This window comes from Canis lupus, chromosome 22 (assembly GCF_048164855.1).
Source record: "Canis lupus baileyi chromosome 22, mCanLup2.hap1, whole genome shotgun sequence".
NCBI lineage: Eukaryota > Metazoa > Chordata > Mammalia > Carnivora > Canidae > Canis > Canis lupus.
Window position 1 is genome coordinate 20,661,906 of NC_132859.1, and position 17,473 is coordinate 20,679,378.

The 17,473-nt window shown below is 48.0% G+C and overlaps 1 protein-coding gene across 5 annotated transcripts in view; it reads right to left on the bottom strand.

Annotated features, from left to right (window-relative positions):
• Positions 1–17,473, bottom strand: part of EPHB1 (EPH receptor B1) — a 473,975-nt gene that overhangs the window by 11,966 nt on the left and 444,536 nt on the right. For all 5 annotated transcript variants that reach the window (XM_072792651.1, XM_072792650.1, XM_072792649.1 and 2 more), the window contains one exon: positions 1,380–1,529. In XM_072792651.1, coding sequence (XP_072648752.1) covers positions 1,380–1,529 — 150 coding nt within the window. The remainder of the gene's footprint in view (positions 1–1,379; positions 1,530–17,473) is intronic.

Genomic DNA, 17,473 nt, shown 5'->3' on the forward strand with positions numbered 1-17,473 from the left:
CAATTCTGACATTTACTGCTTTGACATGCTACAGGGGTGCAGGTGAGGCGTGGATAATCATAGATGAGAGGGGACCCATGGCCCTGGGGCCTGGTTAACGATGCAGCCATTTCACCTGCCCTGGGTTGATGCCACTGCGCCCATGGGAGCAGGGTGCACCCCTACAGCAGGACCCAGCCCCTCCCCACAGTCCCATCGGGAAATGTTTCCTGAGCCCTCAGACCGCCACCTTTCTCATTCTTCTGAGCACCTGACACGGTTCTAATTCTCTGGCTGGACAGAAGGCTTGGTGAGGCCAGATTTCTCAAGTTAACAGTGCCCCAGAGCCACCCAAGCATGGAGATGTATATGGTGTAGCTAGTTGCCCAGCAGAGCAGATCTGGACTGGGGATAGCCCTGCCTCTTCCTGCTGCTAGGTTGGAAAATGTAGTAACTGCCCCCAAGGAGATGGGAAGAGTAAGTGGAACAGGAATGCAGGCTTTGCAATCCTCTCAGCTCCAGAAGGAGAGGAGATATTAAAAATACAAAAGCGAAATGGTCCGGGGGAAGAGCGCAGGATCAAAGGCAGTGTGGAAATCCATATATGACTTTCGACTGGGGCCTTAACAAAGCACATCATCCTCAAAAGTCTTCCTCACCATTTAGCAGTTATGAAACAAAGGGTCCCAACCGGAACACCTCTGTTTAAAGCATCTCAGATGATCCTTCTTCTCCCTTGCTCGCCCCTTGCTGTCCTTGGAGGCAGCCTGGAGGGGTGGTGCCCTCTACTCGGATAGGGTCCCACTCCCGCGGGTCATCTGAACCTGACTGGCTTTGGGGAGCCTGCTCAGCTCCTCCTTCACTGATAGGTGACAAAGGCCCCCAAAGAGTAGACTCTCAGGAAAGAAGGGCCCTTTCCCATTCTTCTCTTTAAGAAGAGGTGTGAGCCACAGAGAAACTGCAACTGGCTCATGGCAGCCCATGGCCCCCGGCAGCGCATCTGTCAGAACAGACAGCATTGCTCCCCACTGATGTGTACACAGGGACAACACGCAGGCTGGGCGCTTTGAAGCAGGGCCGAATCTCTGCTCTATCCTTCTCTAGTTCATCGTCCACAGCCATTCAGAACTAGCCCCGGGGCTCCTGGATTGGCCCCGGCACCTATATGGGCCTTTGGGGGTATTGGGATTGCCATATCTCCATGCCTGGACTCCTCGGTTGGCTCCAACATTGGTGCCAAGGGGGTCCTTGCACCGCCCCCACACTCACTCCATGCCCGGACACCCCACGTTCAGATTGTAAGGCCCTGAGCTGAAGCCAGATAGGAAGATCTGGCATGCCACTGCCCGTGGGAACCCCTGGATGGGGGTTTGTGGCAACCAGGTACCACTGACACTCACATCTTGGTTGGACATATCCCAGTAGGGTCTCTCTCCAAACGACATGACTTCCCACATGACAATCCCGTAGCTCCAGACATCGCTGGCAGACGTGAACTTGCGGTAGGCAATGGCCTCTGGAGCTGTCCATCTCACGGGAATCTTTCCTCCCTGGAAGACAGAGAAGCCGGTCAGCCCAACTGTCAGGTTTCTAGTTGAAGGCAGGAGAAAATGAACTCTGCATGCACATCCTTTCCGCTCCCCTACCCTCCTGTCTCATGAATCAGGACAGCCAGGGTAGTCCGCGCTGCCTTTATGCACCTGCATACAGGGGCTCAAGGAGGATCCTTGTGGGCCGTGCTGCTCTCACACTGAATGTGGGCACACCACCCGTGAGGCGACGGCTGTACTGAAGCTTCGTTGGTCCCCAGTTCCCCGCACACTGATCCTCATGTGGCCATTGCAGGGGTGGGTAGGACAGGGAGTGGAAATGTATGCGCAAGCCAACATGCAATTCCGTACTACACAAGATTGGCCATGTGAGCCGTGAGATGTGAGTTATGGCAGTCTTCGTTCTGCAGCACTGTAACGCTCACAGCATTGAGTCAGGAGGAAGCAAAACAAATGCAAAAACAGGCAAGTGGTAGGCAGTACTTCCTGGGGGCCTCCTTCTACAGGATCACACTGTGCTGCCCTCTGCACCAGTTTCCTCATCATGTTCTATCTGTATGCAGGGGCAGTGGAGAGTGTTCCTCATCCTGCAGCTTGGGGACAGCCCTGGGCTGCCCTGGGGTGAAGGGTGCTCAGGTTTCTGCGGACACTGGCTACCTTCCCTGCCTCTCAGTGTTGGTTGATCTTTAAAGGCTGGAGATACACTTTCTACTTTTATTTTTATTTATTTTTTTTAAAGATTTTTTTTAAATTTTTATTTATTTATGATAGTCACACACAGAGAGAGAGAGAGAGAGAGAGGCAGAGACATAGGCAGAGGGAGAAGCAGGCTCCATGCACCAGGAGCCCGACGTGGGATTCGATCCCGGGTCTCCAGGATCGCGCCCTGGGCCAAAGGCAGGCCTAAACCGCTGCACCACCCAGGGATCCCCACTTTCTACTTTTATGCCTGCTTCTCTTCTTTTTTTTTTTTTTAATTTATTTATGATAGTCACACAAAGAGAGAGAGAGAGGCAGAGACACAGACAGAGGGAGAAGCAGACTCCATGCACCGGGAGCCCGACGTGGGATTCGATCCCGGGTCTCCAGGATCGCACCCTGGGCCAAAGGCAGGCGCTAAACCGCTGCGCCACCCAGGGATCCCTGCCTGCTTCTCTTCTTGCCCTCCAACCCCACGCTGGATGTTTCCAGCTTGGATCTCTGCTTGGCCTTCAGCTTGTCTGCCACACCATGGGCTGTTTTGTGTACCTAAGGGATTGTTAGCCATCCATTCATTCATCTGCCCCGTCAACATTAGGCAATGGGTATCACTTTGTGCTAAGCCCTTTTTGAGATGCAGGTATCCCAGAGATGAGCCAGCCATGGTCCCTGCCCTCTGGCTGCATAGGGAATGGGGAGGCAGACAGACAACAGACACTTGAAATGTGTTGTTAGCAGGATGGAAAGTGAGAAGTGTGCAGCCCAGGGGGACACAGGGCATTGTGACAACCAGGAGACTCCCTAACATAGGTAGTGGGTGGGCAAGGTGGCTGGCAGTAGCCAGAGGGCCAGCGTCCTGTGGAGTTAAGAGCACCTAGAGCCTTTGGTTGGGTCCAGATTCCAGTACTGCCCCTTTCAACCCTTGTGACCTAGGGCAAGTTACCTAACCTCTCTGTGCCAATCTTTCTCATTAGCAAAATGGGGGTAATGATCACACACAATGTAGTCTGATTGTGGATGGTGTGGGTTACTATCCACACAGTGCTTGCGACAGGGCCTGACATGCTGCACCCGTGGGAACTGTTACTTCACCATATGTTTAGTCCCAGGGGACAAGCAAAAGTTAACCAGGCAAAGGGGAGGGAGAAGGGAAGTCAAGGCAGGGAAGAACATGCATAGGCGCTGGGGTAAGAGTAGGGATGATAACTACCTGGAAGGGGGAGCCCAACGTGGCTGCAGCTTGGCAGTCCCTAAGGGAAATGGGGGGGCGGGGGCGGAGTGCAGGGCACACTCTGCAGGGAACCGATGCCACTCCGCTCCTCGGAGTGAAGTGGGGGCACTGGCCAACACTGCCCTCCACAGCTCATCAATCTCTAGAACAAACATGATCCTCATTTTCACATCTTCCTGCCAAGTAGCGGGCTCTCCCTCCCCAGCCTTTCCCTCTGCCTGGTCTCTGACTGCACAATACATGAGGCTCCCCCCTCCCGTCCGCATCTGCCTCATGCCTCCGCCGAAGGAGGCTATTTTTATGCTGACCGCTCTCACGATCTGTTCCAATCACCAGAGATGCATGTTGGACTTTGGCAAAAATACCTTTAAAATGTGTAAGTTGTTAATCTGAGTGCAAGTGACAGAAAAAGGAGCAAGCAACAAAGTGCATTTCTATCTGGTTTCCTGACCAGAGCCTGGGAGGAGGAACGGCTGCCCTGCCGGGCCCGAATCTCCCCAGGTGCACATCCAGCTTCCTGCAAAGAAGCCAGTCCTGATTTCCCCGAGGATGATGGCAGGCCGTCGTGGCAGGAGACATCTTCAGCTCAAATACCAGCAACGTGACAAATGCCTGGAGGACAGGCCTGGACCTCTGCCGCACCGGGGTGCTTTGTTTTCATCCTCCTCCAGAACAGGAATGAGCTCACTGGTTTTATCTACAAGGTGCCCATGGCTGGGAAGAGAGGTGGAAAATTCAGCCAGTGAACCAGGAGTCATTAAACACTTGGATGCCAGTGTCCACCACTGAGGTGGACACCACACCTGGGCCCCAAGGGAGGGGTTTCTGACTTCTCACAATACCTGGGCTAAGTGAGGCAGGAGAGAGCAGGAGTTTAATGAATGTGAGTATGTCTGTGTGTGTGTGTATGAGAAAGAGAGAGAGAGAGAGAGAGAGAGAATGTGACTGTGTATATATATGTGTGTGTGTGTAAATGGGAGAGAGAATGTGACTCTGTGTGTATGTGTGTGTGTGAGACAGAGAAGAAATGTGACTCTCCCTGTGTGTGTGTGTGTGTGTGTGTGTGTGTGTGACAGAGAGAGAGAGAGAGAGAGAGAGAGAATGGGGCTCTGTGAGTACTTATCAATATGTGTGAGAGCAGAGTGTGAGACAGAGAGAAAGCTTGGCCGTGTAGGTCTGTGGAGAAGCGAGTTCGGGCTTATCTTGTGTGTGTATGGTTGTGTCAGAGAGGGGGAGGGGACATGAAGTGGCTCTTCTGAATTTCAAAGAGGTGGTTTGGGAGTCTGAAGGTGTCCTCTCTGCCAAGTCTGGAGCAGACCCCAGGGGCTGCCGGTGACAGCTGTTGAGTTGCTCCCTCTTGCATGTAAAGTGGCGGAGCTGGGCCTGCTGGCAAAGCGCCTCAGCCCTCCCGCCACCTTGTGCTGCTGGGCCTCACTGAACACTGAGTTTGGCCTGTCACGGCCACCCCCCCCCCCCAATGCCAGCAGGGAGCAGAGCCTTCCAGAAGAGCCGCCCTGGACAGACAGGTGACAGCTTGTCACACCAGCTCTCCCACTCAGCCAAGAGAGCAGGAGATGCTGACCTCTGAGGCGAACAAAAGGAAGGGAAAGCAAAAGGAGCACAAGGATGGGTGCTGTCCTTCCTGACAATTTTCAACTATTCCTCCCAGCTTTTCAAGCATCACGTCATCAGCATTACCTTCTGATGCTCAGAGGTAACTACGGTGATCATTACTTAGCTTGTCTTTGGATGAGTGAAAGGAAAGCTATTAATTTAGAATATAGTGACCAGCCCCGTGGAGGGAGAACGGAAGAAAAGTTAATGGAATGGTGTTACAGCAGACAGAGGTTTGCTAGTGAGGACAGTCCTCCGACTGGAAGGGAAGTCTGGACCAGAAGGCCCAAGGCCAAAGCATTCATTTGATTGCAACATGCTCTAGAAGTCACTGGCTCCCACCAAAGCAGGAAGGAGGAAGGAGCACAGAGGAGGAGTGGTTTGCCCTGTTGGATGAGAAAGAACATGAGGGAAGAATTCTCAGGGGGTTGAGGAACAGACGAGGCTCACTGGGAAGGAATCTGCATCCACATGGGCAGAGGGAGGCTGACACCAGGTTTCAAGGGAGCACTGTCCCCCAGCACAGTGTTTCTTCAAGATGCCAGGTGACTGCTATCCCCAGGGACTTGAAAGCAGTCTGCATCCTGCAGGGATCCAGTTTCCCCAGAGCTGCCATGGCTCACTGCTGGGTGTGCAGGAGGGAGAAGGTCAGAGGAGGGAGGAGCATCTCACCACCATCAGGGCCCTAGGCTCCCCACAGGACTTCATACACTGACCTTCCCTGTAAAGCTTTGCACTGTTGTGCTGCTGAGATATTCTTCAAAAGTTTGAAATTCACTGCTTCAGAATAATCATGCCTTACCTCTGGCATAAGATAAACTAGAAAACGTGTGTGTGTGTGTGTGTGTGTGTGTGTATGTGTGTGTGTATGTGTGTGTACTTTGACAAAATAAGAGCAGATATTTGGCCGTGGATTAATTCTAACCCAGCCATCTTCAGGGTCAACCTGCCAGCAGCTGTGACCAACAGGTGGCGGGTCTTAGTGTAGAGATACTTTAGTACCTCAGCCAAAGCCAGACTGCAACAAGCACCTTGGTTTTAGACTTCTAGCTTCCAGAACAGAGAGAGAATAAATTCCTGTTGTTTAAAGCACCCATGCTGCCCAGCATCCCCGCGGAGATGAGGCAGTCAGTGATGAGCCTCAGCTCCATTCTCGAGGATCAAGGGATAGCCCCAGTGCCACCAGCCAGCTCACTCTCCTGTCACAGTGGGATTAAACAGGCACAGCTCATAGTTTTGGTCCTAAAACCCAGTCAATTGTGGAGTTTTACAGGCCAAAGTCTGAGCATCACACCGATTCCCCTTGCTGATTACTTATCCTAGTGATGCCCATAAAAGTAACACTTCTGTGGGCGAGAGGCATTGCTACAGTACTTTTCTCTGCCATCTTGTGTGAGATGAAGTCTCAGTGGGGATATAGCAGGAATCCAGACACTCATGAATACTGAGTATGGTGATAAAAGACTTGTTCATCAAATATTGGGATCATGCTGCATGAGGAATCCCCTTGAAGTCTGGAAGCTATAGGTTTATGACCAAGAGCATCATGTAATATCTCTGAATTTCACAATAAACAACTCTCCAAGAGGTTTACAACATATAAAACATATTGGAATTGTTGTGAAGATTCAACATGTTGTATGTGTAAACCGCTCAATGTATTTTTGTTACCATTAAAAGAGATTTATTGAGTTGTGTGTGTTGGATTGTATCCCGTCCCCCCTCAAAAGACATATGTTCAAGTTCTAACCTTCTGTACCAGTGAATGTGACCTTATTTGGAAATTGAGTGCTTCAAAATGTAACCAAGTAAGATGAGATCATACTGGATGGGGAGATCATACCCAACATCCAATGACTGGTATCCAAAGAAAGCCATGTGAAGACACAGAGACGGACAGGAGGGAATAACATATGAAGATGGAGGCAGAAATTGGAATGATGTACCTGCAAGCCAAGGAATGCCAAGGATTGACAGCAATAGCCGGAAACTAAGAGAAAGTCATGGAAGAGATTGTTCTCTAGAGCCTTGGGAGAGGGGAGGAAGCTTGATCCAGCCAGCACCTTGGTTTTAGACTTCTATCTTCCAGAACACAGAGAGAATAAATCCCTGTTGTTTGAAGCTACGCAGTTTGTGATACTTTGTAACAGCAGTCACAGAAAACTAATACACTGAGGATATAAATATTTATTAGGCCCTAGCTTAAAAATACTGCTGCTGAATTCCCAGGTGGCAGAGCTGCCCCGGGCTGCCGCTAGGGGGCAGTGGGATTTGGGAGTGAGAGTACCTGTACCATTTAGATGGAAGCCCGCCAGGTAAACCTCGGCCCCCTCTGTTGACATTTCCTTGGTGCTGTTGATCAGACCCAGGCCAGTGTACACCTTGAAAGAACTGCCCTTCCTTTAGCAATGTGAGCGCTGCGTGGAGAGGACATCAAGAGGCAGCACCATGGCCCTTCCACTGGTGTGGTAATGAGGACAACAGTCAGAAGGCAGCTCTGATGACCATGCTGGAGCCACTGTCGCTACTCCTACTTGCTGGAGAGGCATGATATGCCCAAGGAAGAATCTATCCTCATTGTACCAGAGTGGCCAAAGACCCAGCTTGGCCACTCTAGGCCTAGGCAGCTGCATCTTAGCTGTGTACGGCAAGAGCTGAAGGCAGCATCAATACCCTCATTCTTGGCATACCCAGAAAACCTAGGCTGGTGGTTCTCCAACCTGGCTGTCCATTGGAATCACTCTGGAAAAGGCTTTCCTTCTTTCCTTCCTTCCTTCCTTCCTTCCTTCCTTCCTTCCTTCCTTCCTTCCTTCCTTCCTTCCTTCCTTCCTTCTTTCCTTCTTTCCTTCTTTCCTTCGTTTCTTTAAGTGCCAACACGTATCCTAATTTATATAGAATCTCTGGTTGTGGTGGAGCCTAAGCGCTGGTAGGTTTTAACATTTTAACATGCTTCAGGTGATGCTAATGTGCAGTCATTAGAATGCAGCCACCAGCCTGGAACAGTGGTTCTTAAATTTGAGTGTACATAAGAATCTCCTGGAAGTCTTGTTAAAATACACATCACAGAACCCTAATCCAGACTTTCGAATTTACCAGTTCTGGGGATAGGGTTTGAGAATGTACATTTCTAACAAATTCCCAGTGTGGTTCCCACACTTGAAGAACCACTGGCATAGACCCGCCAAGCATAAATCATGGATTGAGTGAGGTCTTATCTTGAATACCAACTCTGGGCATTGTTAATGGCTGGGTTGAGAAGGATTCCGAGACTTCATCTGGGCTCAGCAAGGAAGAGGGCCGTGACTGATGAGCGATGTCTGCCACGGGTGAGGGAATGAATGGCTATATATAGGGCATGTATTTGCCAACATTACGCTAAACCTCAAAAGATCTCAAAATGATGGGAAAAAGGCAGCAAACTGGTTTCACCAAAGTTTCCACCAAGTATAGCTATGGGCGAAGGCAAGTGTGGGGTGAATTGAAGTTTCCATTGCACAGAAAGTGTCCCTCTGGAGTGGCCTTCGGACACTCCCTGTGGAGCAGTGGCCGTCCTGACCGTGCATCTGGTCAGCCTAGGTGAGGCGTCTGCCCCTGAGAGGGGCTCTGTGCAGCCCTCTGTGGACAGCTCAGACACAGATGGCCCTGCGGTCAGGGTGCGTGCATGGGACACGCCCTCCTCCTGTTCCCTAGTCACTGTCCACTGCCCTGGACCGAGAAGTCTAACGTGGCTCTAACCATTAAATTAAGAAAGTATATTAGAACGAACGTCTCTATTCAAAAGCGCTCTGAAAGTACACTGACCCATTTCGCCCAACCTAATCAGCAAAGTGATTTTTCCAGATAAGACCCGTATCAGCCAGGAAGGAAAAGCAGGTTCTGCCTAAAAGGTTATCTTTCTTGAGTGTTACCAGCTTCTAACAGCCAGTGGAAATGGCTTCTGGCTGCGGAATTGCAATCGAGTCTATATAATAAAGAGGCTGTTCCTAGTTCCCCAGGATGCCAGGAATTTGCATGAAAACAGTCTCTCCATCTTCTGAGAGAGTTCATCTGGCCCTGCTGCTTATTTCTTTCCAGAAGCCACAATCTTGATGGTGACACTGTAATTTATTACCATGCTAAGGATTATGATGCAACATACAGAGAATTAGAACTTTAGGTGGGAAACAGGCTGCAGGAACAGGTGAGCTTTTGGAGAGGATGGTCTTATTTGTCATGCAAATGACACAAATAACAGAGAAAAAGGGCTGGGAGAAAAGACAACCTAGAAAGACACACTGCGTTGGCTGCAGACAAAATTGTTTCTAAATAGAATGTTTTTCAAAGCTTTTCTTGAAGCATTAGTTGCTTCTCCAAAATGAATGACACAATGTATTTTGTCCTCGTAATAAAATATGTGATTTGAATAACTACAAATGGAGAGATTTACAGTCAGTGGGGTCCTTGCTACCTCTCCCCTGAGCTTTGCGAGCACTGAAAACCTTCTGTGAGATGCTGCGAAAGGTAATTGCAGCCCAAACATAATTTTCCAGCAGCTAGAGAAAGGCCTATTTGGACATAAATTAACTAAAAATATGCGGATGATAGTGTGTGTTTCATGTGTGAAGAACAGAAAGGCCACTTGGTGACGTTTCCCAGCTGGAAAAAAAAATCCCGTTCAACCAAACAGACGCTGTCTCTCTGTACTCTAGCAGCAAGGCAAACAGCTGTCTTTTACTACTCACCCTCGAAATAGCCCCTGATGGCTGAGATGGGGACAGGCATTATTATTATTATTTTTGTCACACAGCACTTACTGAGTTTATAATTAAAAAGAAAGGGGGAGAGACAGGGGCCAAAGAATTCACTGGCTGCCTTTATTCACTTGCCAAGAGGCTGTGTCTTGCTCCCTTCTCTGGGCCAGGCCAGGGAACCATACCACTGCTGCCCTGAAGAGGGCACTGTCCTGGGAATCCTGAAGCGCTAATGGGCTCAGGGACAGGATGGGCCTGGTCTCTCCTGGTGCAGTCCCAGAAGCCTGGGTCTTGCTCTCAACGCTCCTGAAAAGCAGGCCCCTGGAGTCAGTGGTTGGATTTAGTGGCCCAGTGGGCTGCAGATTCTCTGCCCTTGGCCTTCCCAGATGGTGGACTGCTGGTGACGCAGGGAGGGAGCCAGTCCTCATCAAGGACCTGGTGAAGCAAGAATGAATCCATCATGCCTACCGCTGAAAAGAACTGCCCATTCCCGAGGTGGAGGGGGGTCCGTGAACCTCTGGGTCCTTTGGTGGACAAGGTTGTGGGGAGGATCAGGGAACGGAGGAGGGGCAGGCTGAGGAAGGGGTGAGGCAGTCACCCTGCCATCGACCTTTTGCTTCCTGTGCCATGTCCACTATGTATCCACTGCTCCTCTGAAAGAGGCAAGTGCTGTGCTTTTTCTCGGAGCCCCACTCACACCCACACTGCTTCACTGCTGTCCACTCTAAGAGGACTGACCCCAGGGCTTTCTTACTTGTCCCTCTGTCCCCGGGGCTCCTGTCTCTGTCAATAACCTGTGATGGCCATCCCACCTTTGCCCCTGTGCCCCCCCCATGAGCTCAGGCTCCGCGCTCTTCTTGCATTGCATTCCTGCCCGATGCACCATGCATGAGGACCCTCAAGCTTCCTGGGGCAGGGCTGCACCTCCCTGGGGTGCAGCGTGGCTGGGGCTGCCGATTCTCTGTGGTCTGTAGACTGAGGCTGATCTCTGCAGGGACTTCTCAGAGACCTCTGTCCAGCCATGTGCGAAGCCTGCGGGGTCTATTCTATCGCCCTCGATGAGTTGACGACTGCCTTTGATTCTTTCCCTCCTCTTCACATGATGTAAACATCTAACAGACTGTCCATGGCAACCCCTTTTAATAGATATACTGGGTATATTCCTTAAGCACAGTGTAATTTGGGGTGCCTTACCAATGTCCACTAGCCACACTTCTAGTCTCTCTTCCTGTCTCCACCCTCCAACAGCTATTTTAAAATAATCAGTCACATTAAATAGCTTAAGCTCTTCTGGCCTTCTGAACCACACTCCCTTCTTGGCACAGCTTCTCTCTCAAACAATCCCAGCAGTTATAACCAAGTCACTTAACCACTCTGTCTTACTGTCTCCACCTGCCAATAGGGATAATAATGCTTAATTATCTCAGAGGGGCGTATGAGGAGCTGCTGGCTGATGCTAGCAGAGTGTGAGATGTGCAGCGAGGCTGCTCTGCTTGCCTCCAGGCATGAGTCCTGTTCTGTGAGGCACACATCTGCCTCTGGTGGGGGTGAGGGGTGGCCAGGGAGGGCAGGACCAGCCCCAAAGACCATCAGGGAGGCCAGCTCCTCCCTGTGTACCTTACCCATCAGGTATGTGGAGCAGGTATTCTGAAGCTCATTTTACAAGCACTGGGAGCTGGTGAGGAGAGGAGGGCAGCCTGGGGCCACCCTTGATCCAAGGTGGAGAGGGAGCTTAAATCTGGGTCCTCCCATGCCAAATCCTGCGCTGCCTTTTCCTCATAGCAGGAACAAGAAAGAGGAAGGAAAGAGAAATGGAGGAGGGTGTCCCCATTTGTGGAGGACTGGCTTCTGTTTTACTTTCACAGAGCGTGGAGCCCCTGACTCTCAGCCAGGGGTCGGTCCCATCCCACCTGCACTGTTTCCACTGTCCAAGGCCAAGCGAGTTTTGGGATACAAAAGACCATGTGAGTGTACTGCACTTTTGATGTTTGGGGAACATTTGCTGAGAGATAAGAATATTAAAGTGTATTTCAAAGTGAAATAGGGAGGGAAAAAAACCATGTATTGCTTTGTTTGTAAAAACAAAGCCTTAACAAGCAGAGTGAGTGTACAGGCCAGGAAAAAGTTAGGAAGACTGATGGGACTCAGTGTGAGGGAGGGAATGGGGGACATGGGAGGACTCCACAAACCGCGGCAGGAGTTAAATGGGCAAAATGTTTTGGGAAATAAACTTTTTCTACCAAAACTTTAAATATGCAATTCTTAACATCACCACGAGGGGCAGATGAACATCATGTGCCTCCAGATGTGATACTCTGACAAGGACACACCATCAGTTATGTAATGTATAATGCGTAACCCGGGTCTAATCAAACTGAAAATGAGGAAGGTTTTAGTTATGTTTTTTAAAAAGATGGTATTTAAAAATATCAATATCATAAAAACAAAAGAAGGCTGTGAAAATACTCCAGGTTAAAAAGGACTAAATAAGCATGACAACAAAATGCAACATCTGATCTGAGACTGGATGCTGTACTAGGTGGAAAAGGTACTTAAAAGGACATTTTGGGGTCAGTTAACAAAATTAGAATACAGAGAGTCAGGCATTTTATCCATATCAAATGACTGAAGTTGACAGCTATACTATAGTTATGTAAGAGGATGTTCCTGCTCTCAGGAAATGCAGGAGTACACAGTGAAGTATATGGGGACATGGAGCCATAAGGTATCCAACATTTCTTTCAAGAATTTAGGAAAATAAAAGTTTATTTTTTGGAGGGGGAGCAGGCAAATGATAAAGAAATGGAGGTGAAGTGATAATAATAGGTAAAGAATCTGGAAAAAAAAAGGTATGAGTGTATTACTCTTATTTTTATTCTTATTTAAGGTTGAAGGTATTTTAAAAATGCAAAATGTGAAAATTCTATATCCCAGGGATCTCTGTTCTTAGAATTTATTGTACAGAGATATCCATATGAGGGTGCAGAGACATCCATGTAAGAACAGTCACTGAAGCTCTGTTTGAAGTGATACAACATCAGAAGCTACCAGGATGACCATCCAAAGGGAGCTAGTTAGTCTCCACTTTCCTTCATACGAAGGATGCCTGAGACACCGACAAGGGCAGCAGCGAAGTCTCCAAAGGCATGAAGTAAGGTACTAAGAGAGGAAAAGGTCATGTTCATGACATACTCTTAAGTAACAGAGCAAGTGGATGAAGAGGTGGCATGTATGGATGAGACCATTTTGGAGACCACAAAAGACACACCCACACCAAACTATTACTGACAGTGACTTTCAGGAATTGGGGATAGAAAGTCTGTTTCACTTTGTGATTTAAACACACTTTTATTTTATGATGTTTTTAAGCATTGTTTTTATACATAAAACCAGACTAACATTAAAAAAAATAAGGTGGGACGCCTGGGTGGCTCAGTGGTTGAGCGTCTGCCTTTGGCTCAGGGCATGATCCTGGGATCCTGGAATCGAGTCCCACATTGGGCTCCCCAAAGGGAGCCTGCGTCTCCCTCTGCCTATATCTCTGCCTCTCTCTCTCTCTCTCTCTGTCTCTCATGAAAAATTAAATAAAATCTTTGAAGAAAGGCATTCTAGAAACTTCTTTCTTTGGATAGGCTGACCTCCCAAGTTGGACTATAAGTTCCCTTCTCTCTGGCTGGTCTGGGATCAGTCCTCCCCTAGGTGTGGGTGGAAGGAGTGAGGTCATGATAGCCAAAGGTCTGGTGAGTGGGGCTGGTGATAACAGCCACTAAGAGCCAGAGAGAAAGGCTTTTAAGTCCAGGGTTGGAGGAGTAGAGACAGAGGGGTCTCTTCTTCCCACTGTGAAGCACCCAGCTGCCATGGCCCACCATATTGCTCCCTGGGTATACCATTTTCCTACTTGGTATCTCAGGTCACCAGAGACACATTGTCACTTGTTAACTTCTTTTTTTAAAAAAAGATTTTATTTATTTATTCATGAGAGACACATACACACACACACACACACACACACACACACACACACACAGGCAGAGACACAGGCAGAGAGAGAAGCAGGCTCCATGCAGGGTGCCCGATGTGGGACTTGATGCTGGGACCGCAGGATGACGTCCTGAGCTGAAGGCAGATGCTCAACCGCTGAGCCACCCAGGCGTCCCTAATTTCTTTTTTTTTTTTTTTTTTTTCGTCCCTAATTTCTTAATTCACTTCACAAACAGTTACTGAACAGCACACACAAGCCTGAGGATACCATGATAAAAGAGGAAGCCAGGCCAGTGGCGAGGAGAGAAGAATGCCTGGCTGGGTAGAACTTGAGGAGTGTGGCAGAGGCTTAGGGGAGTAACTGACCAGTGGCTGGGGGGGTGGGTACTGACACGCAACCAGGTGCAGTTTGGTAGAGCAACGTTGAGGGCACAGCAGAGGCTGGCCTTGGGTCCAGGCGCCCATGGTTGTTCTAATCCCTCACCCTTTGGCCTCGGATGCTGTTGGTATGCATAGGTCTGCTGGCCAGAAGCCTTGCTTGAGGTGTGCTGGGGTCTCCAGCTTGATGTGGACTTCAGCCAATGCTGCAGGCATCTTCTCTGTCCTTTCACTGGTGACTGATCTATTTTCTGATATGCTTTAGGATTTACACTCCATTCCCGCATTCCTTAGAAAACCAACTCCTGGGGTTGTTTCCACATTCCTAGACCTAATTACCCCAACCTGGTGGGTCTAGATCCCTGGTCTTTGCCTCCTTGCCTGTGAATAAATTTACCATATGGCTGTCCCAAAGGCAGTTGAGTTCTTCACAGTGGAAAAAGACACCCCTCAGTGTTTGCTTCTCCAACCCTGTACTTGAACCTTTCTCTGTGGCTCTTAGTGGCTGTCACCACCAGCCCCACTCACTGGACTTGGGGCTTTCCTAACCTTGCCATAGCCTTGAAGCTCTGTCTAGGACTATGTGGTCTTTGTTCTAGAATTTTCTATAATTGTGACAGTCACAGTAGCATCTCCTGCTGAAGTCCAAAACACCCCCTTTTCAGAGGGTTCAGAATCCATTTTATCTGGGGGCGGGTGAATTGTGAACCACACTCCTCCTAGTTACCATTTCCACCAGATCCATGGTCTCGCAAGGCCTAAAACCCATATTCACCATTCTGTGGGAGCCCAAATGGTTCAGGAGATAATCCTCAACCACAAGTCAAGAGAAGTCCTAGAAGGTTCCCAAGATATACTACGGCTTTTGTGCATGAGATAAAGAGATGCCTTCTCATCAGGTCTTGTTGGAGAACCTCCTGGAGGCTCTACACCCTGTAGGAACATTTCAATGTTTCCCAAGGCCTTTAAGACTTTCACATTTCTGGGCCCTTCAAGGCTGTATTTTCCTGCCTATGGCAAAGGATGGGTAGGATTAGATAAGTGAAGGGCAGGACTTCCTATCCCTGGAGCAGAGAGGGATGAGGGCAGAGAAGTAGGGATTAATAAGCTGGCATATTTGTGGGCAGAGAGGCGCTTGTCTGTTTCCTTCTTTTGCCCCCCCTCAAATAAATTAGAGTGTTCACATCAAAGATGTGGGCAGAGTGGATAGTGATGGAACAAGACCAGGTCTGCAAGTCAACAGCCTAAGACAGGAATTGGGAACAGATGAGAATCTTAATGTTTTTAGCCAAAGGTCATTCCAAAACTTTCCCAGGCAAAAATCAAAGAGAATGTGATCCTCAGAATGTTATTTGGCTGACTTTTCAAGCAGAGTAAAGGAACATTTGGAACATTTAATCAGATTATGGAACTACCATCCAAAATATCAATGACAAGTATAACATGGTGGCTAGGGTTGAAAAACATCATTCTGTAGCATAATAATAAAGATTGGTTCAGATAAGAATCATCAATGGATGCTAAAACTGGGGGCGGGGGGATTTCTACGAAGAGCAGGATGTTTGCACAGCCTTTCTTCCCACAGTTTGCTTATCAGTTATCACAGGGGAAAAAATGCAATATATACAGTATGCAAATACACAGTGGAGAAGTTGGACAAAACCTTGACCAGGTGATCAAAATTCATGGCACCAATGAAGGGCACATGGACCTCGTATGTCTTGAGGAATGACAACCTAGGAAATATACAACATCACTTATGTAGGATTATAGCCAAGAATGTAGAACCTGAAACTAATTATGAGGAATACCAGAAAAACCCCAAAGGAAGATCGTTCTATTAATGAAAAAAAAAAGTGACTGTGTTCCTAAAAAAAGTCAATGTCATGAAAGACAAAGAAAGACAGTGGAATTGTTCCAGATTGAAGAAGAACAGCCAATTGCAAGACCTGACCTTAGACTGCAGGACCTGGAGGGCATTCACTTCTAGGAGAGATTAGTTTTAACAAATTGAGATCATAGCCATTTTTTGGAATTCTTACTCACATAAAAAGTTTGAAAAAAATCTCCTTCTCAGTTGATTGCGTATCTAGAGGAGTTCTCTGACCAAACTGGCATTTCATTTGAAGTTGTTCTTATAGAGAAGACAGAGAGGAGAGTCCCAAGACATTTCTATCGTGGTTTCAAGGCAGACAGTAAAAAAAAAAAAAAAAAAAAAAAAAAAAAAAAGTAATATGGACAGCATCCTAGCTTGGAAGCTCCTAAAATGTAATACAATTTCCCTGGGATCTTCTTCAAAGACCAATATTTAGCATGGCCTGTAGACTCTCTGGAAGGCCTGGAACAAGTGTGATTAGGGACAGAGATATTGACCACATAAAATAACCTATTATCATCACAATTGATTGCCTATACTTTCCAAATACTATACGTGTAGTGGCAAAACACTTGTTTGAAAGGAAAGCTTGGTAAAAGCTCAGAATCTAAAATTGATAAAACAGAAGCTGCCATGGTTGAAGCAGAGTAATGGTCTGGAGCCCAGCTGTGTGTCCCCATCACCCAGCAGGGTCCCTGACCACCCTTCATAATTACTTACTGTGAAGTCCTATGCACTGAACTGCCTGTCAATGGACCTTTCAGACCAAGTAATGCTACATGATTGGAAAGGAGATGAAAGTCTTGAAAAATCCCTATTAATACAGGACGTGGAGGGAAGAGCACTGGCCACAGGGGTAGAGAGGCTTTCTGCAGACTCATGTACAAGAGGTGACATCACAATTGTTTTCCTTGCCTTTAATTCACCTATACGTAAGAACATAATTGTTTTAATTTTGATTTTGTGAAGGACCCTAAAAGTTTTCCCTGTCTCAAATGGCTAGGCCTGTTGATGGTTCAAGTATTGATCACACCTAAACGCAGCGCATGCTTCCTGAAACTGACTGAATAGATTCTAATATCCTAATCCAGGCTTTTCTGTTACAATGTCATATATACATTTTGAACAAAAAAAAAAACTCATTTTCTGCCAACTGACACAATAAAATAACACAGCCTATCAGAAAAAAATTACATTTGGAGACGACCATTCAAAATGTAACAAAAACACCACACTCCTAATAAAGAAATAGCAGCATGGGTAAATTACGAACTGCCTTTGCACCAGCCTATCCGTCCTTGCTTCTACAGCCTAAGCCCTGGATTTTGTGTTTCCTCGTAGGAGACAGAGGTCCTTAGGGAGTGGCTGGGTGGGTGGGGGCGCAGCGGTCACATCTCATGGAGATCAGTTCCATCAAAATGCCGAATCTGATCCA